This window comes from Polypterus senegalus, chromosome 14 (assembly GCF_016835505.1).
Source record: "Polypterus senegalus isolate Bchr_013 chromosome 14, ASM1683550v1, whole genome shotgun sequence".
NCBI lineage: Eukaryota > Metazoa > Chordata > Cladistia > Polypteriformes > Polypteridae > Polypterus > Polypterus senegalus.
In genome coordinates, this window is record NC_053167.1 from 144,329,034 (window position 1) to 144,354,137 (window position 25,104).

Here is a 25,104-nt window from a genome sequence, read left to right on the forward strand (position 1 = left end):
AGGTGATGGGTGTGACTCAGCAAGATGATGAGGACAGAAAGATATGGAACAAGATGATCCGCTGTAGCAACACCTGATGGGAGCCTACAGCCTGCAGCCTACAATATGAAAGGAAGCTCTTTGTATGCGAGAAGTCACGATGCCAGAAAACCTTTAAAATGGACATATTTCTGTTTTAAAGTTTATGTTTTTAATCTTTCACTGCAGGTTTTACTGTTTGGACTAGGAATTTGAAAAAGCAGCTGAAAGAAGAAGACATAAAGTTCTGTATCCATTAAACAAATGTACTGTATTTTGTGGCTGTCTCAATAATAAATGTTCTATCTTTGTGACATAAAGTGCATCAGGAAAGTATTCACAGCGCTTCATCACTTTTTCCACATTTTGTTATGTTGCAGCCTTATTCCAAAATGGATTAAATTCATTTTTTTCCTCAGAATTCTACACACAACACCCCATAATGAAAACATGAAAAAAAGTTTACTTGAGGTTTTTGCAAATTTATTAAAAATAAAAAAATGAGAAATCACATGTACATAAGTATTCACAGCCTTTGCCATGAAGCTCCAAATTGGGCTCAGGTGCATCCCGTTTCCCCTGATCATCCTTGAGATGTTTCTGCAGCTTCATTGGAGTCCACCTGTGATAAATTCAGTTGACTGGACATGATTTGAAAGGCACACACCTGTCTATAGAAGGTCCCACAGTTGACAGTTCATGTCAGAGCACAAACCAAGCATGAAGTCAAAGGAATTGTCTGTAGACCTCCGAGACAGGATTCCCTCGAGGCACAAATCTGGGGAAGGTTACAGAAAAATTTCTGCTGCTTTGAAGGTCCCAATGCGCACAGTGGCCTCCGTCATCCGTAAGTGGAAGAAGTTCAAAACCACCAGGACTCTTCCTAGAGCTGGCCGGCCATTTAAACTGAGCAATCGGGGGAGAAGGGCCTTAGTCAGGGAGGTGACCAAGAACCCAATGGTCACTCTGCCAGAGCTCTAGAGGTCCTCTGTGGAGAGAGGAGAACCTACCAGAAGGACAACCATCTCTGCAGCAATCCACCAATCAGGCCTGTATGGTAGAGTGGCCAAACGGAAGCCACTCCTTAGTAAAAGGCACATGGCAGCCCACCTGGAGTCTGTCAAAAGGCACCTGAAGGACTCTCAGACCATGAGAAACAAAATTCTCTGGTCTGGTGAGACAAAGATTGAACTCTTTGGTGTGAATGCCAGGCGTCACGTTTGGAGGAAACCAGGCACCGCTCATCACCAGGCCAATACCATCCCTGCAGTGAAGCATGGTGGTGGCAGCATCATGCTGTGTGGGGCAGGAACTGGGAGACTAGTCAGGATAAAGGGAAAGATGACTGCAGCAATGTACAGATACATCCTGGATGAAAACCTGCTCCAGAGCGCTCTTGACCTCAGACTGGGGCGACGGTTCATCTTTCAGCAGGACAACGACCCTAAGCACACAGCCAAGATATCAAAGGAGTGGCTTCAGGACAACTCTGTGAATGTCCTTCAGTGGCCCAGACTTGAATCTGATTGAACATCTCTGGAGAGATCTTAAAATGGCTGTGCACCAATGCTTCCCATCCAACCTGATGGAGCTTGAGAGGTTCTGCAAAGAGGAATGGGTGAAACTGGCCAAGGATAGGTGTGCCAAGCTTGTGGCATCATATTCAGAAAGACTTGAGGCTGTAATTGCTGCCAAAGGTGCATCGACAAAGTATTGAGCAAAGGCTGTGAATACTTATGTACATGTGACTTCTCAGTTTTTTATTTTTAATAAATTTGAAAAAACCTCAAGTAAACTTTTTTCACGTTGTCATTATGGGGTGTTGTGTGTAGAATTCTGAGGAAAAAAATGAATTGAATCCATTTTGGAATAAGGCTGTGACATAACAAAATGTGGAAAAAGTGATGTGCTGTGAATACTTTCCGGAAGCACTGTACATGCACCAGATTAACTAGGTGCAGTGCGTTGAAGGTTTTATGTTTTTTCCTGTCATATTTACATATTCTACCTGCCTTTGTTCTTGTTTTGGACTATCAGACACTTTCTGTAGTATTTTCTGCACATTAAATATAAAGACATAGGTTAAATTGTGTGAATATGTGTATTTGCTGTTCACATTGTCAAATAAACACTACAAACATTCTAAGCATTATAAAATAAAAGTAGATTGGTTAAGTACATTTCTTTTTTTGTGATCAACTTTTTTTATTTATTAAGGGCTAAATTTCAGCAGGTAAACAATTAATAAATGTATAATAGAAAAGAACCCCTACCCAGACACAGCCAAATATTCCAGGAGAATCCAGTCTCCTCAGAAGAGGAGAAGAAGGGAATTAAAGAATCATGAATAAGTCACAACAACACAAAAAAAAAAAAAAAAATAACAACAAGCAATCGTCTATAGAAGAACAAAACCGGGGTTGAATTGAATTGCTGGAGGCACCATTAATCCACGCTGCAGACATCTCAAGATGAATTTAACTGTAGAAAGTCAAACAAATTTCTTATGATGTGTCCTGTGGCCTGCTATCCCTCCTTCCTCTCTGCCACCACTTCATCGTTGTCTTCCTCTACTTGCAGTTGCTCTTGAGGAAGTGGTATGCCAACATACACTGCAATGTTGTGCAACAAATCACACACAACAGTAAAGAATGTGACTGATTACATAACAAGTCTGGTTTTTTAACTCATTATGTACTCTAATTGTCTACAGGTTTTAAAGATACAAATGTATAGATCTAATTTATAGCCTACATTATAGTTAAATATTTATATTTCAACATTTACCTATTATTATATTTTTTCATTATTATTAATAGTAGTAGTAGTATTATGTTGTCTAATTTAAGCTGTCAGCGTGGTTTTTGTGGCCCACTTAGAACAACCTCAGTCTCTGCATGACAGAATTGCAGGTAACAGTCCAAATACAGAATGACAATAAAAATAACAAGTGGGTTTGTTCAGTCATTAATTTACAGTATGTACAGGATTACGTATTACTTTAGTTACAAAGAGTTTTGGGGAACACTGGCTAAGTAACAATGATCTTAAGTATGACATAACAGCCCAGATCTGAATTTGGGATATCGCAAGCTAATCATTCGGTTCCCCTCTAGTAACGATCATTTAAACTTGGAAGGCTGCATGCAAGTGGTAGGTGACTAAAGCCACGTGACTTGACTCAGATTGGGCTGAAGTCTTAGTTTTTCTGACTTATGACTTGCCTAACAATATTTAAAAAAATGACTTGACTTAAGACTTGCTTATTGATGACTTAAGATAAGTGACTTACAAAGTCTCACTTTATATCACCACATTTATTGCATTCTATTAACATACTCTAAGTACTCCATACCTGCATTAGTCACTGGGACTAATCATCATGTTGGGGGACAACAGCAATACTATGACTGATGTGTCATTGTTCCAACTATGTGTCCTGTGGGAACACTGTAACTATAACTTTTGTTGACTAGACATCTTCTTCTACCTCTTAATCTTTACTTTCTTCTATGTGGGGGTCAATGTTCCTGATTGACCTTCTCCACACAGCTGGGTATCGTAACTCCTTGCCAGTCAGGCCCTTTTCCTTCAGTTCTTCTTTTACTTTATCCATCCATCTCTTTTTTGGCCTCCCTCACTTTCTATTCCCATTGTCCTTCCATTCCCATCACTTTTTTGCCCACATATTCCTTGTGTCTCTCTCCTCATCACATGTCCATACCATTTCAGCCTACTTTCCTGTAGTTTCTTTGATATCACCCCAGCTTTGATTGTACCCCTGATTGTTTTGTAACTCCACAGATCCTTCTCAACATTCCCATTTCTCCCACATCTAAATTTTCTTGCTGTGCTATCTTTACTGCCCATGTCTCAGCTCCATGCATCATTGCTGGTCTTACCATATTCTTATAAACCTCACCTTTAACCTAGATAAAGTCCAGAGAAGAACAACTAGGCTCATTCCAGGGCTGTAGGAGGAGGCAACAAGGAGACTGGGGTTCAAGTCCTGGGTCTCCCCATGTCCATGAGGGTTTTCTCAGGGTGCGCTGGTTTCCTCCCACAGTCCAAAAGACATGCAGGTTAGGTGGATTGGCATTGGTAGACTAGCTCTATAGTGTGGGTGGGTGTGTGTGGTGTGTTGACTTTGCAACGGACTGGCACCCCAGTGCCCATTTCTTGTTGGGAGAGGATCCAGTAACCTATAACCCTACTCAGGATATCACAGGTTTGTAAAATGAATAGATGGATACTTTGAAGTGACATAGCCTTTCAAAATGAAAACTGAAATGCAAATTACTTCAAAGTAAAGAAATTATTTTATGTACCAATTGCTCTTACTTCTTATTAAGAATTGTTAATACGAGGGAGTCTGTTCTCTGTTTATGTATACGTCAGACATTATTGTAATGTGATTAACTGCAGACACTGGTGAAAGAACTCATTTCAATACATAAAGTCACTTAACTTGACTTGGTTGTAGTCGTTACAGCTTGAGGCTTGCCTATGTTGAACTTTATCTGTTCTCTGTTGCATGTCACGCTATTGGGAACTACACTGAAAAAAGGGAAACGGCAGGTTGTTACATTTACAAAAATGTATTTTCTTTATATTGCATGTATTGTTCACGTTCCAATTTTGTTCCACATAACTCGATCATGTTTAATTTATTGAATCTTGTGGGATGTACAGTATACTAATCTCAGTCATTTAGGTAGAAGTCAAAATAGTTCTATTTAGTCCTCACCGTATATTAATACACCAAGAGGATTCATCGTCAGTGGTGCTCGGATGACTTGGCTGTAAAGTCACATGACTTTCAAAGAAGCAATAGGTTGTGGGTTTGAGTCATTGTCGCCGGTTAAGAGCAAAAGGTTAGTGAAATAAAAATTAAAAAAAAAGAAACAAACACAAGAAATATTCAGATATTCGTTTAAAACACTTAATCACACAGGCTAACATTACTTGGTTTGGCGTTTTTCCTTGTATTCTATTTTAATGTTTTGTCAAACTATGCTCACTAACGACCATCACAAGTCAGTAAATGTACTATTAAGTTGTCCAGATTTACTCGCTTAGTACGGGTACGTTTACGTACTTAAAAAAATAAAAAGTTCTGACTGTCGTTACTGGTCAACTACTTACAGCATTGCTGTTCATTAATATTATCATAGCATCGCTCAACTAGATAAATACTATTAATACATACAGACAAATCAATAACACAACCAAATATAATAATACAAGGCTGTTGCTGAATTTGCTTGTTTGAAAATAAAAAAATATTTTGTGAAAGAAGGTGGCAAGCAGCTATTTTAATTATATTAAATTTTAATAATATTTAACATTTATTCTATAATATATACAGTTACATGCATATAAATAAATGTATTTTATAATATAACACTCTATCCAAGGTGCATTTTGTGTTCATATTTAGTTATACATTGACATGGCATTCTGGCACAGCCAAAGAAACAGTGTTTTAGTACAACTGTTGTACATTTCAGCTTTTGAATGCTAATTTTTTGTTTTTTTCTTAATTTGTATTGTTTTTACCAAATAAACTAGTTTTGGTATAAGCAAACCTTTTTATTTCTTATTAATAACTTTGAACATGCAAACTATAAAATGATATTGGAACAAGTATAATTGACAACCTAAAAAGGTTATTGATAAGTAGATGAGGTGAGGTGCATTTTTAAAAAAGTTTATAAAACAATTCCTAAAATATTCTGCTTTATTGACGTGTTCATTTAACATAATATAATTAATTTAACAGAGAATGAAAAAGTTTCACTCACTTTATATAAAAGTATCATGTTGTTTCTGGATATATTAATTTAGTGCATTAAGCATGATTAAATTATTTTTGATAAAAACAATTTGATTATGTGCAACCGATGTACATATCTTTTATTTTAATTTGACATGCCATTTTTTTCAGTGACCAAAAAAACAAACAAACCGTAAAACGATCGTGTATATGTAGTGAATACAAACGCCTCCTCATGACATATTCTGGTCTGTACGCCTTAAAAGAACCGAACATTGTTTCCAACTATCCGAGGTTCCTTCGTGTTCTTTGCTTCCTAATTATTTTTTTCTAAGAGAATATGATTTGGATTTGATTGCCATTTCTGCCAGGGGACGCTGGAGTTGAATTGGCCCAGCACCTGTCTGTCACGTCTCATTTTAAACGTGTTGATGCTGAAAGGATTTCACAGAAAACGACAGGCGCTGTGTGGCCACAGAAGCACGGCGTAAGTGCGTCCCTGTAAATTTAAAAGTGAAAGAGTTTTTGTTGGGAGTTTTAATAGTAAGTAAAATATACTGATTAAGGGTGTGTATACAAGGGTAAGCTAATGGCATTTTTGTTTTGGAAGAAAGGAAGAAAAAAAGCTCTGCATCTTAGTGTTATAGCCTATTTTAAAAGTTATCATTATTTTCCTCTGGGCTCCGTTACCAACAGAATTCAGACGTCACTTTGTCACCTCCTGTGATACGCACCTGGAGTCCTCACAACGACGCCCTCCGCCTCCTCGCCTCGCACACCAAAACCACGGACGATCGAGCGGCCCACACACAACACCGGCGCTTCTTTCGTAAAAAGCTAACGGTTCTGCATTTGTCTAACCAGACCGACTAGTATACTGGCACCCTAAACTGCAGATTGTTAAACGTTTACCACACTTTTTAACGAGATATTTTCACCATTTCCCGGTCAGTCGACTGTTTTTCGTCTGTTATTTGGATGAAGTGTCAGCTGCCAGGTTTTTCGCTTGTAATTCTCCTGCAGATTCAATGGGAACCACAGAAACTCTGCGAATCTACCCAGTACCTCTGCTGTTGGGTCACCGAGAAATTCTCCACGATTTGACTCAAGTATCTGAAATCAGTCGCAGAAGCGCGCGTATGATCAACTATTTTTTCAACAGTACTCGATAGCTAAAAGACGCTTATCCCAAACTGGACACCATTAAAACCCCCGTCTACTCACAGATTCGCTTCTCGGCTGCTCCTCTGTCGCTCGTCCAAGTGCTAAGACTGTGCGATGACGCTTCTCCAGAATGAAACTGAAAGTCCTGATCAAATTAAGGTTTCGGGAAAAGACTCAGGTTACATATTCTTCCGATCTAATAAATCACAGAAAAGAGACCAGAAAGAAAGGACTGGGGCGGTGGACGACTGGTTGCAACCAAGAAGCAAAACTTGCCAAGTAGGGACACACATTGTGGGAGTTGTTAAAATGTGGCTGATTGATTGTGTGATATATTTATTTTTTGTTTGTTTTACTTACACAGAACTTCTGCACAGATCATCCATATATTCACATTCCAATCGATATTGATCCAATAACACAGGACGGATCCTCTTTCTATAGTATCGGGTGTAAGTCAGGAACGAACTCTGGAAGGTGCATCAGTCCATCACGATGCCCGCACATATCTGCAGTCACAACGGGTCAACACTACTGAGTTATTAATTCATTTAAAATACATGCTTTTAGGGAGAAGGAATGATGCAGACCTGGGTAACCAAGAACAAATGGTGAAGGTGCAAACAAGCACACTCTTAGGAGGCAGGTCCAAACCCAGAATCTGCAGAGCTAAACGATTTGTCGGAGGAGACATTATCACCTGCCAATCCTAAATGTAACACTTGGCTGCAAGATTAAGTCTGCTAACACTGCTGGAAAAGTTAAGGGGGCAATATTTACGATATTTATAGGATATGTGGAAGAGTTTTGAAAAAAAAAAACAAACAAAGCAAGCCACTGCACGAGGCAGCTTATTTGCCCTTCGTATTTCTAATGTTATTGCACGATAACCGATGTGTTTGTTGTAAAAAAGGGAATCACGTGTCATTTGAGGCTTAACTGTTTGAAGGCTGAATATTTTCTTTCGGCTGCCAGCAGAAATGCACAACAGAGCAGCTGCTGGCCGCCGGACCCGTCTTTACGCAGGCATCAGCCATCGGAGCTAAAGGCGGATTTGGAGAAAGAAATTAGGGTTAGGGTGAAGCAAATGCGCAAAGCAAAATACTCCAGATCGTTTTGTGATATGTGTGATTAATAAAGATGGATGGCCTAATAGTACAGGGGGCTGTTCCACGAACGAGGCTAACCTGAAGCTCCGCTTAATTACTATGCCAACATATGCTATTGGACCAGCCTGCTCCGTGGCAGGTTAGTTGTGAAGCTTATTTTAGCTTGATGAATATGATTGGACAAGCCATGTGATGTCACAGCACGACATTCTGCGGGGCTGGGATTATTCTGCTGCTGTTTCGCACACATCGACCCTCCAATATAAAATTATTACAGATTACATGCAGGCGATTCTAATTACTTAGAAAGTATAAAATGACAAGGAGTGCATTGAAGGCTTTTACAAGAATAACCATGGCGTGCCCATTTATTCATAATCCAGTTGATGATGGAGTGAGGCTCATTCGTAGAGCTTTAAGGCAACAGGTTCCACAATTACTTCGGCCCAGGATAGATCCGTTGCATTTTGCGGATGATTATTTATACGAGCGCTATAGATTTAGTAGACACAGTATTGCATATTTGTGTCAGTTATTGGAACCTTACATTTCTAAAAACACACGTCGCTCTAAAGCCCTTACGGTTGCACAGTCTTTGTGTATCGCTTTGCGTTATTTTGCCAGTGGTTCATTTCTGTACAGTGTGGGGGATGCTGAACATTTAAGCAAAGCTACAGTGTGCCGTGAAATCAGGAAGGTTTGCGTTGCATTAAAGTCCTTTTTAAATATATTCATTACCTTTCCTGGCCACCGAGGAATTCTTGCCATTAAGGAAACTTTCTTTGGAATTAATGGTGCTTAATCTTTAAACATCTACTCATTTACAGCACATAAATCATTACCTGATAAGTAACTGAATTTAATTTGTCAGGCTTTCCTAACGTCATTGGAGCATTTGACTGTACACACGTGAGGATAAAGGCTCCAGCAGGTCCAACAGAGCCTGATTACATAAACCGCAAATCATATCACAGTATTAATGTACAGGTAAGTACTGATAATATCTCACATTTATATACAAGAGGTGAAAGTGTAGTCGTCCAACATTAGCAATGTATGTCATTACCATTTCCTAAAATGTTTCAGATGGTATGCACTGCTGAACATCTAATTTCAAACATTGTGGCAAAATGGCCAGGATCAGTACATGATGCCAGAATTTTTCGAGCCTTCACTGGCTCAAAGCCTCAGACAAGGCAAGTCAACTAAAATTCACAAATATACTATAGTTTATTATACTACAGTCTAATGTGTCTACTTTCCATTATAGGAATTTTTCCTGGTGTGCTGCTTGGTGACAGAGGATACCCATGTTTACCGTTTCTTCTCACACCATATACAGATCCTGCAACACAAGCAGAAAGACATTTCAGCCATGCCCATTGTAAGACAAGGGCACGCATTGAAATGACATTTGGACAGTTAAAATCCAGGTTTAACTGCCTGCGGCATCTCAGAGTTACACCAGACAGAGCGTGTGACATTGTAGTAGCCTGTGCAGTTTGGCATAATGTGGCAATACTGCAGCAGGAGTGTATGCCAATAATGACGCATTCTTCACTTGCTGCCAGGACCTTTTCGTTCCACTCATGTTGCTCCTGAAACCAAGCATTATTAATAATTATATTAATAATTACAATTATATATCACTTTTTATCCAAGATGAACCCATATAATTAACATGCTGTCCTGTTTATCAATGTGTTAAAATAACCTTAAAGTACCTTACAACTGGTAACAAAATGCATATGTAAAAGGAAATTTTAATGACTATACATTTTGAAGGCTTGAAACTGTTCTCATTTAGGTGTTAAATAGTTTGACATCCTTAACACAACAGTTACTAAAATCATGTTCTTACGCATTTAACTTGTCAGCTATTTTCTGCCATGCAGCCTCACGAGCTTTGATAATACAGCTCGTGTTCCCCTTTCTAGTTATTATAGCTTTGTAGTCCTCATAGGCTTGTAATAATAATTCTTGCTCCGCCTGCGAAAAAAACGCAGCTCTTTCCTTAGTTTCCATTCTTACTTATCCAGCATCGATTAACAAGGCTGCCTTTTATATCGCGTGGACGCGCACGAGCCTCGCTTATCAAGCTTGGCTTGAATTAGCGGAGATTAAATACACCTGAATTTTGTTCGTGGAACTCAATGAGCCTGAAGTGAACTGTTAGGCTAACTCAAGCGAGGCGATTACAAATAATCCTCGATTTTATAAGCTCGCTTCGTGGAACAGCCCCCAGGTGGTTTGTGAATAAGGTGAATGTCTTCTTTAAGAGACTAATTCACCCACCTGTTGGCCCAGAAGCAGGCCCATGGCAGGTGTGTGAGGAGAGCAACGGTGAATTGCGTGTTCGCAGTAAGGAAGTGAAATCCATGTCGTAAAAGTTTTGTTTTTTTTATGGTAGGTTTTTATTATTTTAACGGGACTTTTATGGCGAATTTGAAGTATTTGTTCTCTTTGGGTGTATATTAAGAATCAAGATGTTGTAAGTTTTTTTTTGTTTTTATGGGGCTTGTCACGTTTTTTATTTACTCTTTTCAAATTGTATTGTTAGATCGACTTGCTTTGTGTTATTGTCGCACTGGGGGGGTATTGCACAAAACCAAGATAAAGAATTAAGCTGGGATTTTCTGCTTATCCGGGCTGAATTTAGCCCTGACTCGGTTGCATGAAGGGAGGCTAAATTAATCTACATTAAGTTACTATGGAGATTTACACTTTGCAGCTAGCCTGCTCCAGAGCAGGCTAACAACCAGGCTAAGATTAATCTTAGTGATTTATCGGCTAGTTCCTCCCTAAATCCTACTAGATATTAATGTGTTTTAGTCATTTCATGGTCCTGCATTAAAAAACTAGATATACTGTCATTCATTTATTTATGCGTACTGTCATTTTAGTTATTATTGAAAACTGCTGTTCATTTCACTGTCAGAGGTTTGATGAATATATATATTATTCGAGATTTAAAGAGATTTAAAACACCCAGTGAGGAAAGCACATTTTCCTGAGCAATTATTACTTTGCTGTCCACAATGAATGCCAACACAGTGCAAAAGAACTATACTATACAATATGAGAAATAGAATATAGACTATGTATATCTATATATGCAAGTATACAGTAGAAATGTATTGTTGAATGATAAAAAATATCAATATATTATATTTTATTGCAGTTGATGAGATAATAAGAAATGGCTCCTCAATTTGCAAATGTGGTTTCAATTAAGTCCGTAACGAGGTCAATACGTAGTATATATAGACTAAAGATTTGTGTGTTTCCTATCCACAATGGCTTGCCCTTTGTTGAATGATGTAGTTGATGAGGAAGTTTTAATACTCAGACGAGCATTCAGGCATGAAAGAGTCTTCCGAGATAGGGCAGACCCATTGGCCTTTTCAGACGAATATCTGACTGAGAGGTACAGATTCTCAAGTGATGGCATCAGATATTTGTGTAGGCTGCTGGGTCCAAACATACAGCACAGGACCGCACGGAGCCATGCTCTCACTGTCCCACAGATGGTCTGCATAGCACTGCGATTCTTTGCAAGTGGCATGTTTCTGTATTCTGTCGGTGATGCAGAAAACCTCAATAAAGCCACTATTTGCCGCACAATAAGAAAAGTAAGTCTGGCATTGAAATCTCTTGTGCACATATTTATCACCTTCCTGGCCACAGAAGATTCATCCACATCAAGGAGGAGTTCTACAAGATTGCAGGTAACATGAATAATAACAGATTACTACAAAATGTTACATTAGCACAGTCACAGTATGACAGTCATTGTTTTGTGTTATAGCTTTTCCTAATGTAATTGGTACAGTGGATTGCACCCATATTCGTATCCAACGCCCCTCAGGGGCACATGAGGGAGATTATGTGAACAGGAAATCCTTCCACAGTGTCAATGTTCAGGTAAGAATAAGTAATGGTTACTGTCAGCTACATAATTATTCTGTGCATTAAATTACCTTAATAGGCTATATATTGTTACAGATGATCTGTGATGCTGACTGCCTTATCACAAATTTAGAGGCAAAGTGGCCTGGCTCAGTCCACGACTCCAGAATCTTTCGGCCAGTAGAATTTACCAGAGACTCTCTCTAGGTAAACCACCCCATTTTTTAAGCACCTTGAACAGCAAGAGTACAGTACTTGTAAGAATTATGTTTTGTATTCACAGGTGAGTTCTCTGGTGTGCTGCTGGGGGACAAAGGTTATGCCTGTGAGACATTTCTGATGACTCCCCTTACAGACCCCCAAACCCCAGCACAGCAAGCTTACAACCATGCCCATGCCAAAACCAGGGCTCGAATTGAAATGACCTTCGGCCTCCTGAAATCCCGATTTCAGTGCCTGCACCACCTGAGGGTCTTCCCAGACAGAGCATGCGACGTGACTGTTGCCTGCACAGTGCTGCACAATATTGCCAGCCTAAGAAAAGAAAGGGCTCCCAGAGTTGCTTTGGATGTTGATTGGGACAATGCTGCCATATTCCCAGATAACAGAAATGGTAGACTTGTTAGAGAACAATACATTGCAAATTATTTCAGTTAATTTAGTTTTGATTTAGCCCATCCCTTAATAAAGGATAATGTAGGCTATATAACTTTTCATGTGTACATGCATTTTATTTGGCATCAGTAGCACACACTGTGGTTATCTTCCCAAATTCTAGTTCCACTTCACTGGATCGATCACTATAAAGTGTACCTGACAGTCATAAAAATTGTAGAAGACCACAATGGTTTTGGAATATTTTTCTTTTATTATTTTGCTGTTATCACTTGTCAGCTTGGAGCTGTGGACAGAACAAATTATGATGATTAATACATTGGGTTACAGTCATGGTTACAGTATGAACTGAAGTCACTTACTTCTGTTTGTAGTTTCTGGATTTCCAGTTCTAGTTTCCTCAGTGTCTTGCGTTTAATTTGCATGTCAAGGTCCATGTCCTGCAGCTTTCTTTTGTTCACATCAATCTTGACTTCTGAAAGCTCGATCTGTCTCTTAAGATGTGTTGTGTAGAGATGTCTGACAGTTTGTGAATTCTGTGAACACCTTTTTGTTAGCATAGCACAATTTTTGCATAATGTAAATTTACTTTAGGCAATACTCACTATGTTACCAGGCTGCTTATCAGACTGCCCAATGTCAGGATCCTTTAACAAATGATATTTTCTATTAGTACCACTTCCCTGACTTCTTATCTATTATAAACTTAAAAATGTGTCCATTTCCACAAAATTGACATGATACCTCGAGCCTTCTAGAGTCCAACGACACGGTCTCATCATCGGCAGAAGTGCACTCCACTGCTGTAGATGTGGCTTCCCTCTGCCATATTCATTACTGGTATTGATATTTTTGACAGAACACGCAAAGCCAATGATTTAATAAAGAATACTCACCGGCAAATCATAGTCTGGGGGATCCAAAAGTGTAAGAGTGTTACCAGCCACTGCAAGGTAAAGCAAAGTCACACAGTCCACATAACAAAATATAAATGGATTTTAATATTTTCCATGCGCAGTAGTATGGCAATAATGTACATTGTATGAAGAGGCCAGTATCCCTTGCTGGGCCAGAGTCAGTGGCTGTCCCTCCCTGGATCCCTTCAATCACTGGCTTCCCTTTATTTGAGTCCAGGGCCAGCTCCTCTGCTGGGGTGAAGTCTTGGGTTGGAGGGCCACCCCGTACCAGTAATATGACTTTTCTTTTTATGGCTAAAATCAGCACAGATAATAAAATGTCAGCAAACATGTCACCTATGTTCTCAGCAAACAAGTCACTTACCAGCCTGCAAAATATTCTTGTATTTAATCTTGACTTGCTGCCAAGTCCTTTTTTGGCCAGACATGTTTGTTCTTTAAGAGGAATAGAAAGATACAAATGATAAAATAGATTAGATGGATAAAAATAGAGCAAATTATCTGATTATAGATTACATCAAATTAATTAGAAACAAAACCTACATACAAATAGATAAGAGTAAAAGGATTAAACACATTAGAGACATAAAATAAACTAAATATATCAAATAGATGCATATAGTGGGTAAGTGTTTGCAATTATTCTTCATGTTAAATGCATGTCCACTGGACACATTTAAGGCAAAGTATACAATTATTTTTGAAAATGACAAGTAACTCCTTGAATTGTAATTATGAGGGTTTCAGTGGAGCACTGGTTATTTGGACTACTTACGCATTCAATCGGTCCGCTATTGTTTGCCAGGCATTCTCTCTTTGCTTTATTACAGCAGCTGTATTGCCTTTTTTACATATTATATGTTTCACTTCTTCATACGTTTCCATAAGAAGCTGTTGCTCATTAGGCGAAAAGTATGCCGCACGGGTTTTGTCCATTTTTGCATCGGTGATTCTGTGATCGATTTCGTGATCTTTTTAAGAATACCATGAACGCGCATTTATCCAAACTATATACACCTGGCTTAACATATCCGCGCGTTCTCATCCTGGCTCAGCAAACGTGCAACGGATTAAGCCAGGATGCACTGATTAAACTAGGTCAAGCCGCGACTGTTCTGTTATCCTGGCTTTCTTAATTCTACTTTTGTGCAATACCCCTCTGGTTTGTTTATAGATTTTTGTTTATTATTATTCATTATTTCACTTTTTTTTTTTTTTTGTTTGTTGGGTTTTAATGCATGTTATGAAGTTAATCTTCATTCATGGAAGGTTTCACGAGTTGTATTTTATCTAGTTGTTTGTAATAAGTTATGACTCTAAGGGCATGAGCATTTGTTTTAAATTCCGGACTTGTGCTACACGTATTATTGCTGAATTGGATTCTGACTTATCGTGCACACATTTTGATGCAAGTAATCTGGAGATTGAAAGTGATGTGCCAGCATCAGCTGATCATAGTGCTGAACGTGCTTGTGTAGCGGCCGGCAGATGAATGATTACACTACTCTGTATCGTTAAGTTGACACCTAAGTTAATATACTGTATATTGGTGATGTGTTATGTAAAAGCAGAGCCAAGCGTGACTGGACCAGCAGGAGAGATGGTGCACTGAACAGCATGGAGGGCCGGGCAGGAAAATGAAGCGGATGAAAGGCACCAGTGGTCACACACTCACTCGCTCACTGACGATCACAAAAGCCACAATTCTTCTGAAGGAGCTTATCATGAGTCTACTGAGGTCGACATTTACCATCTCCATTACAAAAGAGCTCATAAACAGTCATTACAAAGGCCACTGCTGGTGACTGTAGCTCAGTCCTTTCCACACGGCAGATTCTTCACTTATCTTTTGAATTAATTGTATTTGTGTATGGTGTCAAAGATGCGCCGTCTCCAGTTGCTGGGGACAATTGGGTGTGGGTAACCTGTGCTGCTGTCTAACTGCACCTTTGACAACTGCAGGCTGGTGTCTGCCAAGTGAAGAACTTGGACCTCTGGGTCCTCAGCTTGGTCAGCTGCCAGCTGGGAGTAGTCAATTCCAACAGGTATGGCTGCTAATGCAGGCCAAGAGAGACAGTCGGCCACCACATTGTTCTTGCCCTCGACATGCTGGACGTCTGTTGCTTACTCTGATATATAAGCCAGGTGTCATTGCTGTCAGATAGACCATGGCTCGGCAATCTTGGACAATGCAAGAACAAGTGGTTTGTGGTCAGCAAATGCAGTGAGTGGCCAGCCTTCAAGCTAGAAGTGAAAATGTTGAATGGCCAAGTATAAACTCAGCAGTTCCCAGTCGAAAGTTCTATACTTGCATTCATTGGATGGCTAATAATTTTCTTGATCTAAATCAGAATAAAATGGAGGTGCTTATAGCGGGTCCTTCAGCTAAAGCCCAAATGGTCTTGGACTTCTCAGCTCTTTCTCTGTCTTTTCCAAACCTCAAGTCTGCAATCTTGGTGTTATCTTTGACATTAACCTCTCTTTTGAGAAACAAGTAAATTCTCTAGTCAAGAGTTGCTTTTTCCAGCTTCGTCTTTTAGGTAAGGTCAAGCCTTTTTTATCTGATCTTGAGAAAGCTACTCATGCTTTTATTTTGTCCTACCTTGATTACTGCAACTCGCTGTATTCTAGGATTAACAAATCCCTGATACGCAGGTTACTGTTGGTCCAGAATGCTGCCGCTCGCTTTCTGGTTGGGGCAAGAAAGTCTGATTCTGTTTCTCCAATATTAGCTTCTTTACACTGGCTGCTGCCTGTCAGTTTTCAAATTGATTTTAAAATCTTGTTGCTAGTTTTTAAATCTTTACATGGGCTTGCTCCTGCCTATTTATCTGAATTGTGTGCTTTACACCAGCCATCTAGAGTGCTTAGATCTTCTGGCCAGTTGTCTCTTGTTGTCCCTCGTACCGAGTGTCAAACTAAGGGGGACTGACAGGACTTGTGCTGCTGCTGCTCCTCGCCTGTGGAACTCTTCACCTCGTCACATAAAGGAGTCGTCTACACTTCAAAACGAGATTAAAGACTCATTTCTGTTCACTTGCATTCCGTGACCTTTGGTAATACTGATGGTTTCCTCTTTGTGATTATATAACATTATTTCTATTTATTATGTATCTTATTTTATGTTCATTTATTTTATTTCTATTTATGCTATTCATGTTAATTGTATGTTTTTCTTTTATTCTATTATTATAAAGCACTTTGGCCACAGCATTACTATGTTGTTTTAAATGTGCTATATAAATAAATTGACATTGACATTTATCATTGGGCCATAAATGTCTGTTGAAAAATGCAAATGGCTGCCATGGATCATCGGTCCACTGTTCAAACACTGCCCCCATTGCATGGTCTGATGGGTCAGTTGTAAGAGCAAGAGGAGCGTTGGGCAGTGGGTGTGTGAGCATGGCCGCATCAACTCTAAATGTAAATGCCTCATCGATGTGACAGGGGACTTTGTGGACTGGCCCTGTAGTGCCTCATAAAAAGGTTGCATAATGAGTGCTGCCCAAGGAATGAAGCGGTGGTAAAAATTGCACAAGACTACCCAGAAGGTGCGTATGGTGTGGGGTTGTGCAAAATCGGTGACAGCAGAGACTTTAGAAGGCAAAGGATTTCCACCCTCTTTTGAAATGTGATGCCCCATAAAATCTATGACAGGCACTCCAAATAGACCACAGGATTGGTAATCAACCCATTCAGGTTCAGCCGCTTGAACAAGGCTTGGAGATGGGAGAGGTGCTCCTCTTTGGAGGAGCTGGCAACCAAGATGTCATCCAGGTAGACAAAAGAAGTCAAAATTGCTGAGGACTGAGTCCATCAACCTCTGGAATGTTTGCACAGTGTTTTTAAGACCAAACTGTGTTTGTAGGAATTCAGATAATCTGAAGGGTGTGATGACTGCTGTTTTGGGGATGTCTGTTGGGTGCACAGGTACTTGGTGGAAACCACGGACCAGGTTCACCTTGTGAAAAGATTACTTCACCAGAGAGCCATGCTGAGAAATCTTGTATGTGTGGAATTGGGTAGCATTCTGGGTCAGTGTGATCGTTTAGGCGGCGGTAATCCCTACATGGTCGGAAACCTCCACCTGCTTTGGGCACCATATGGAGGGGCGATGCCCACGGGCTGTTGGATCGGTGCATAATCCCTAGCTGCTCCATGTCGACAAATTTTAGCCTTCACAATAGCCAGCTTGTCAAGGGCCTGCCGACAGGAGTGGGTGTGGAGCAGAAGTAGAAATGTAGCATTCCACTCCATGCTTGGTTTCTGCTGTGGAAAAAGTAAGATTTGGTAGCTGGGAGAATTTGTTGAGAAGGCAGGCAAGTCGTAACGATCATATTGTACAGGGCAGAGGTAGTGATACTGCTGAGTGTGCAGGGAAGGGTGGCAAAGTCCTTTTCATCTACAAGACAATGGTTTTTAACCTCAACCAGCAACCCATTTGCACACAGGAAGTTTGTGCAAAGCAGTGGCCTGGATAACTTGGCCAAGACAAATGTCCAAGTAAAACTGCTTCCACTGAAAGATAAGGTTGTGTATTGCATTCCATAGGTGGTGATCCTAGTGCCATTAGCAGCCTCCAAAGCAGACCCTTTTCTCCCTGAAACCACATCAATAGGTGATGCTGGAAGCACGCTCACTTGTGCGCCAGTTTCACATAGAAAACGGTGGCCGGACTGGGCACCTGTTATGTAGAGTAGCTGGTCTGCAGGTTCTGATGAGATAGTGTTGACTGACCCGGTTGCGTTAAACATTTCTTTGTGTTCTTGTTGAACCGGGAATGGTAAAAACAGGTCAGTTGTCTGTATGGCGGCAGGAGGAGGATGAACAGTACGAAACACAGGCTTGCTAATGGGACTGATGAGGATTGCAGGTGGAAAATAGCTTTGCAAAGAAGAGTGCAGGCTGTTGGCCATCTTGGCTAACTCTCAGTAGCCAATGATGGTCACGTTGGCCAGGGCAGTGCGCACTTGCTACCCTGGATGTTGTAGACCTGCTGAAAGCTAGTAGTACCTCGTGTCATCTGGCGCAATGTCTCGCAATGCAAACTGTGCCTCTGCTTGGGTGAACCACACTGCGGCTTGCTGTTCCCAAAACTCCAGTAATTTTAATGCCACCGTGTTGGCAGACATGATTAACTCTGGAATCGTCCAAATCACATTGGGGTCACCACTGTAGTGCCCTGCAAGGAAAGAGAACACGCCAGACAACGTTTTCTTAATGCAGGCAAAAACCACTGACTGTTTATTGAACATGCTTTAACTATATACAACTGTTGCCTATTCCCTCATCACCCTACCTCCTCCCACACTGCAGTGCATGTGAATTGTGTCTTTAGAGGTGCAGCACTTCCAGCCGCTACAAGAGAAAATCTGAAGCTAACCAAAAAATATTAATACACTAACCTAGACAGAAGTTAAATAATGAGCACCATTTAAATAATAAAGACAGACTTATCATGCATTGACTCTGGCATCCAGAAGGATTAATGCTTGTTAGTGGCTGTAAAAACCTCCATGCTCTGGATGACGCTTTCCAGGTCGAAGTCCTTGTAAGAGATTTTCTCTCAACTGGGCAACAGCATTTGTCATTAGGCAGAGAATCATTTGCCTCACTGACACTTTGACTGTCCTGCCTCCTTTCATACACAGAAATTAGCATGGATATCTGTTCAAATACCTAAAATTGCATTGTACTGTACAATCTCTAAGAAATGTATTGCGAAATTACAAATTTCTCTTAAAGCTTCTGCTCCTGAAAGAACATGGAATCCATATCCTTCAGAGACTCTCACCAGGGGAACAGAAAAGGGAGATTCCACATCAACACATATGTTATTTGTAATTTGCAGGTCTTTTCTATTTTGTCCAGTCTCATTATGATGTTGGAGAGCTTGCTGGTGTGCTCCTCCAGCATCTTCCTCATCACCATCATGGTTGTACTAAGGTAGTCTGTAATGTAAAAAAAAAAAAGGATATATCAAAATTTATAAGAGTACAAGTAGTTTGCTATTCTATCTGCTATGTGTTATGTTCAAACAATACTCATTGTTCAGTGCATACTGACCAGGCAGGTTCTGCTGGGATCCCCCGGAGTCTGGACCTCCTGAAACTTGTTAATGCCACATTACATAACTTAGCAATTAATATGACAAACCTAGATTGACAATTATTGTAAGATGAAAAAAAGTTGCCTAAAGCAAACATCAGTCTATTTACATAGTGATGACACCATTATTTTTTTTCTTTGGCTACATCAGTCACAAAATACTTACCAGGTGTTCACTTAGTGATTCTGGCCCTGAGTGAGAAATTATTAAAATGTCAAGTTAGCAGTGGTTGTGTGATGTGGTTTTTGTTGTGGAGTCTTCTCTCTCTCTCTCTCTCTCTCTCTCTCTCTCTCTCTCTCTCTCTCTCTCTCTCTCTCTCTCTCTCTCAGGACACAAAGAGGAAGCGGAAGCAGACAATGGCTGACGGTGAGATGGAGCACGTTGTCGAAGAACTTCAGGCTCTCGATAACAAGATCCAGAAACTCCTGCCCAAAAGGAGGCACATGAGGGAAATGAAGGCTTGTCTACTGAAAGAATCCTCCCCAACATCTGAAATTGTCACAGCAAATCATATTTCAGCAACCTCGACTCCACGCTGTGCCACTCGCTTTCAAGGCCAAGTGAGTTTTACCCCCGCACCTCATAATTGGAGCGATGAGGAACTCTGCCTGTTTCAGCTATGCAGACAGGGGATTAAGGCTAGATCACCTCCATCGTCCAAAGCAAGTATCTCCACCCTGAACTAGTTCGACCCTCTTTGCTCCCCTACTTTGCCTTCGACCTCGGGTGATGTACTTGTGATTGAAGATTCGTTTGTACGAGACCTAAACAGGAATCTTGTTTCTTGTTTTCCCGGTGCTTGTGCTCAAGATGTTATGAAAAGAGCACCAATAGTATTGGAGACAGAAGAACAGGACAGTGGGATCCATTGTAATACACGGCGGGAAAAACAACGTGAGATACAGAAGATTCTTATACAGACTTCACAGCACTTATTATAGCTGTTGTGTATTGTATGTTCAGTAACAAGTTCAATTTATATTGATGTTGATTGATATCCCTGTTGTTGATAACTTCCTGTAGAATGTTAGTGGGTGGGATTTTCGAAGGAAAAAGGAAGTTCTTAAAAAAAGGATTTTCTGGTCTTTTTCGTGGTACTGAGAGAACCTAATGAGAAACTGACACAATTTTACAGTTATTAAAATACTATATTAAGAATCACTATCCACGCCTGTGTGTCGTCATTAGATATTATATTGGCCACGAGAGGAGGAGACGAAGCCCTGAATCGAAAGACAGACAAGACGGTGACGAAGTTTTGGTATTATTAACTGTGTTGGTTACTGCTTTTTCACAATGGCCACGTTGGGTCGTATCGACGAATTCAATGCTGAGACCGGGGTGTGGGAAGAATACGCAGAGAGGCTTGAGTGCTTTTTTCACGCAAATGACATCGATAATCCAGAGAAGAAGAGATCAATTTTACTAAGCGTGTGCGGAGCCGCAACATACTCCACCTTGCGCTCGCTGTTGGCCCCCACTCCACCATGCGCTGTTCCATATAGGGACATAGTCGAGTGTCTCCAGCGTCATTATAATCCTGCACCATCGGAAATTGTACAACGGTTTCATTTTCACAGTTATAAGCAACTGCCTAATCAAAGTATGTCATGCTTCATTGCTGAACTGAGAAAACTTTCAGTGCATTGTAACTTTGGTGAACAACTCGAACAGATGCTGCGCGACCGCATAGTCTGTGGTGTGGCCGATCCTTTACTGCTGCGTCAGCTACTAGCGGAGCCGAAGTTAACTTTCAAAATAGCGGAGGAGCGCGCTTTAGCGGCAGAAATGGTGAACCAGAATGCGCAAATGCTGAGGACTGAGAAGACTCTACCTGCTAACGACGTGGAAGAGGTACATAAAATGATTCAATCGAATAAAGCTCAGAATACAAGATCATCTGTATTACAAGAAAGTGATGGCAGAAAGTGTTTCCGATGTGGCGGGACTCATACAGCTACAGCATGTAAATTTAACACATCTGTGTGCCATTACTGTAAGAAAAGAGGACATTTAGCTCGCGTGTGTTTTAAAAAGGCACGCTCTACTCAACTACTTTCAGATCTAGAAACTACAGCATTAGAGACACAAGAACCCAGTATGGTCACAGTGAATGCCCAGGATGAGTATGTGGTACATAGTACAGAAATGGAACATATAACCCGAAAGAAACCCGCATATAAGACTACAGTTTCACTGAATGGCCAGCAACTAAGATTGGAAGTTGATTCTGGATCAGCCTGTAGTTTGATTAGTGATGATACTTACAAAACCTGTGGCCAAATAACCCACCTCCACTGGTACGTACAGATGGTATATTGCGGCAGTGGTCTCAGGCCCCACTCCAAGTGCTAGGTAAGATCAAAGTTCAGGTTGTGTATCGCCACAAAAAGACCGCCTTATCACTTCTTGTTGTTCGGGGCCAGGGTACTAGCTTGTTAGGACGAGACTGGTTTGAAGCACTTGGAATAGAATTAACAGGGGTGCACGTAATTCAGCAGCACTATGTGACAGCTCTCCTGGAAAGGTATGCAGAAGTGTTCCAGAAAATTGGGCGTGTAGAGGACCACCCATTTCAATTGAAGTGGACCCTACAGTTTCACCAAAATTCTTTAAGGCTCGTCCTGTACCTTTTGCTCTTAAGCAGAGGATTGATGAGGCATTAGATGATCTGGTTGAGCAAGGCATTTTCATACCAGTGCGACACTCAAAATGGGCAACACCCATTGTCCCTGTCACAAAAAGGGATGGAAGTTTAAGAATCTGTGGTGATTACAGATGTACTGTTAATACGGCAGTAAAACCTGATGTTTATCCCTTACCAACTGTTGCAGAGATGTTCTCCACACTGGCAGGGGGTGTCATTTTCACTAAATTAGACCTTAAACAAGCCTACCAGCAGCTAGTTCTTGATGAACCTTCAGCTGAGCTGTTAACAATTAATACACACAGGGGGCTGTACAGGGCTCAACGGCTGCAATTTGGGGTCTCTACAGCGGTTGCCATTTTCCAGCGTTTTATGGATACTTTGCTGGCAGGTATTCCAGGTGTACAGCCATACCTGGATGATATTTTAATCACTGGGAAAACTCCAGAGGAGCACGATACACGTTTGGAGAAAGTGTTATGTCGAATCTCTGAAGTTGGACTTAGACTTCAAAAGGAAAAATGTGTTTTTGCTGCTACTGAAGTGGAGTTTCTCGGATTCAGAGTAGATAAAGAGGGCATCCATCCCACCAGTGAGAAGGTGGAAGCTATCATGAATGCACCAGCTCCCCGCAACAAGACACAGCTTCAGGCATTTCTAGGACTTTTGAATTTTTACAGTTTTCTTCCAAACAAAGCCACCATTCTGGAACCAATGCACAGACTTCTTGACAAGTCAATGGCATGGCACTGGGCTGCTGCCCATGACACAGCTTATAAGCGGGCAAAAGCACTACTCAAAGCAGATGGACTGCTTGTGCACTACGATGTTAAGAAGCCTCTTGTATTGGTATGTGATGCCTCTCCTTATGGCCTTGGAGCTGTACTGAGCCATGTAGAGCCTGATGGTATGGAGTCCCCAATTAGTTTTGCTTCACGGACACTGTCGGCCACTGAACGCAATTATGCTCAAATAGATAAGGAGGCTCTTGCTGTTATTTTTGGTGTAAAAAAATTTCATCAGTTCTTGCAGGGGCGTCAGTTTACGATTTGCACAGACCACAAGCCACTCCTTGGTCTCCTACATCATTCTAAGCCCATGCCACAGCTCTTGTCGCCTCGTATGCTTCGCTGGAGTCTCTTGTTGGGTGCATACAACTATCAGTTGTGCTACAGACCAGGAAAAGAGTTGACAACCGCCGATGCCTTGAGCCGCTTGCCTATAGCAAATCCTGTGGCTCATACACCACCTCCTCTTGAGGTCCTGCTCTTGGAATCTGTGCCTAATGCACCTATTCATGGTAACCAGATTGCTGCGCTTACTCAGAAGGATCCAGTTCTGTCTCGTGTACTGCACTGGCTTTTGCATGGCTGGCCCCATGAAGTCCCAGGTGACGATTTCATACCCTTTACCAACAGACAGAATGAACTCTCAACTCACAAGGGTTGTGTTTTATGGGGTAGCCGCGTTGTAGTACCTGTTCTAGCACGGGAGGATGTACTTAAACTACTTCATGACTCCCACCCTGGCATAGTCCACATGAAGGCTCTGGCTCGAAGTTATGTATGGTGGCCAGGAATGGACGGACAAATAGAGAAAGCTGTAAAGTGTTGTAGAACATGTCAACAGTCGCGGCATGCACCATCAAGGGCACCACTTCACCCCTGGGAATGGCCAGCTAAGGCTTGGTCTCGGATCCACATCGATTTTGGTGGACCATTTCAAGGAAAGGTCTTCTTTATTTTGGTAGATTCCCATTCCAAGTGGCTGGAGGTGTCTCTTCTACGCTCCATGTCTGCAAACGCTGCCATCGACACTTTGCGCCTTATCTTTGCTACACATGGGTTGCCAGATATTATTGTCTCAGACAACGGTGCAGCATTTACATCTGTTGAATTCAAAGAGTTCACAGAAAGAAATGGGATCCGGCATGTGACAACAGCCCCCTATCATCCGTCCTCAAATGGGCAAGCAGAGCGAATGGTTCAGACAACAAAGGATGCTCTACGGAGAATCATAGCTGGTAATTGGCAAACACGCCTTGCAAGATTTTTGTTATCTCAGCACACCATGCCCAACTCTTCCACAGGGAAGAGTCCTGCAGAGTTGCTAATGAAAAGACGACTGACCACTGCACTGGATCGCCTTAACCCAGACTTTCAAGCTGACATGCATATGAAGCAAGGGGAGCTAGCACAAAAGCATGAGGGTGTGTTTAGGCAATTTCGACCCTTACAGACAGTATATGCACGCAATTTTGTAGGAGAACCACAATGGATGCCGGCAGTAGTGCAAGAGGCAACTGGCCCTGTGTCTTACCGTGTGCAAACAGAAGATGGACACATTTGCCGTCGCCATGTTGATCAGCTTCGAGAGAGGATGATAGATGAAGGACCAGTGCCCGAACCAGAGTCAATGCAGCAGCCAGTTACCACTGTTCAACAGCCTCCTGGTAGCCCAAAAATACCAACTTCTTCCAAATCTACTCCAGATAATGATACAGTAGTGACACCAACCACTGAAACTGGTAAACCTGTGAATGTTAAGACCCCACAACCTATGGTGTCACTAAGACCCCGTAGAGCTCTTGTTAAGCCAAGACGTTACAAAGATATTTAAAACTGGGGAAAAGGAGTGTTGTGTATTGTATGTTCAGTAACAAGTTCAATTTATATTGATGTTGATTGATATTCCTGTTGTTGATAACTTCCTGTAGAATGTTAGTGGGTGGGATTTTCGAAGGAAAAAGGAAGTTCTTAAAAAAAGGATTTTCTGGTCTTTTTCGTGGTACTGAGAGAACCTAATGAGAAACTGACACAATTTTACAGTTATTAAAA

The 25,104-nt window shown here is 41.1% G+C and overlaps 2 protein-coding genes across 4 annotated transcripts in view; one reads left to right on the forward strand and one right to left on the reverse strand.

Moving 5' to 3' along the window:
- The window catches only part of LOC120515114 (interferon-induced protein 44-like), a 44,230-nt gene extending 36,858 nt beyond the window's left edge, over positions 1–7,372 (reverse strand). For 2 of the 3 annotated variants that reach the window (XR_005630594.1, XM_039735843.1), the window contains exon 1: positions 7,019–7,203. The gene's annotated coding sequence lies outside the window, so the exon portion shown is untranslated. Of the gene's footprint in view, positions 1–7,018; positions 7,204–7,318 lie in introns of those variants that run through there. The other variant, XM_039735844.1, reaches the window with a different exon arrangement.
- Positions 7,373–20,916: 13,544 nt separating this feature from the next.
- LOC120514359 (uncharacterized protein K02A2.6-like) lies at positions 20,917–24,886 on the forward strand. Its single transcript, XM_039734677.1, has 3 exons — positions 20,917–21,586; positions 21,683–21,760; positions 22,218–24,886. The coding sequence occupies exons 1-3, from the start codon at positions 20,917–20,919 to the stop codon at positions 24,884–24,886; spliced, it is 3,417 nt and encodes a 1,138-aa protein (XP_039590611.1).
- Positions 24,887–25,104: the final 218 nt, after the last annotated feature.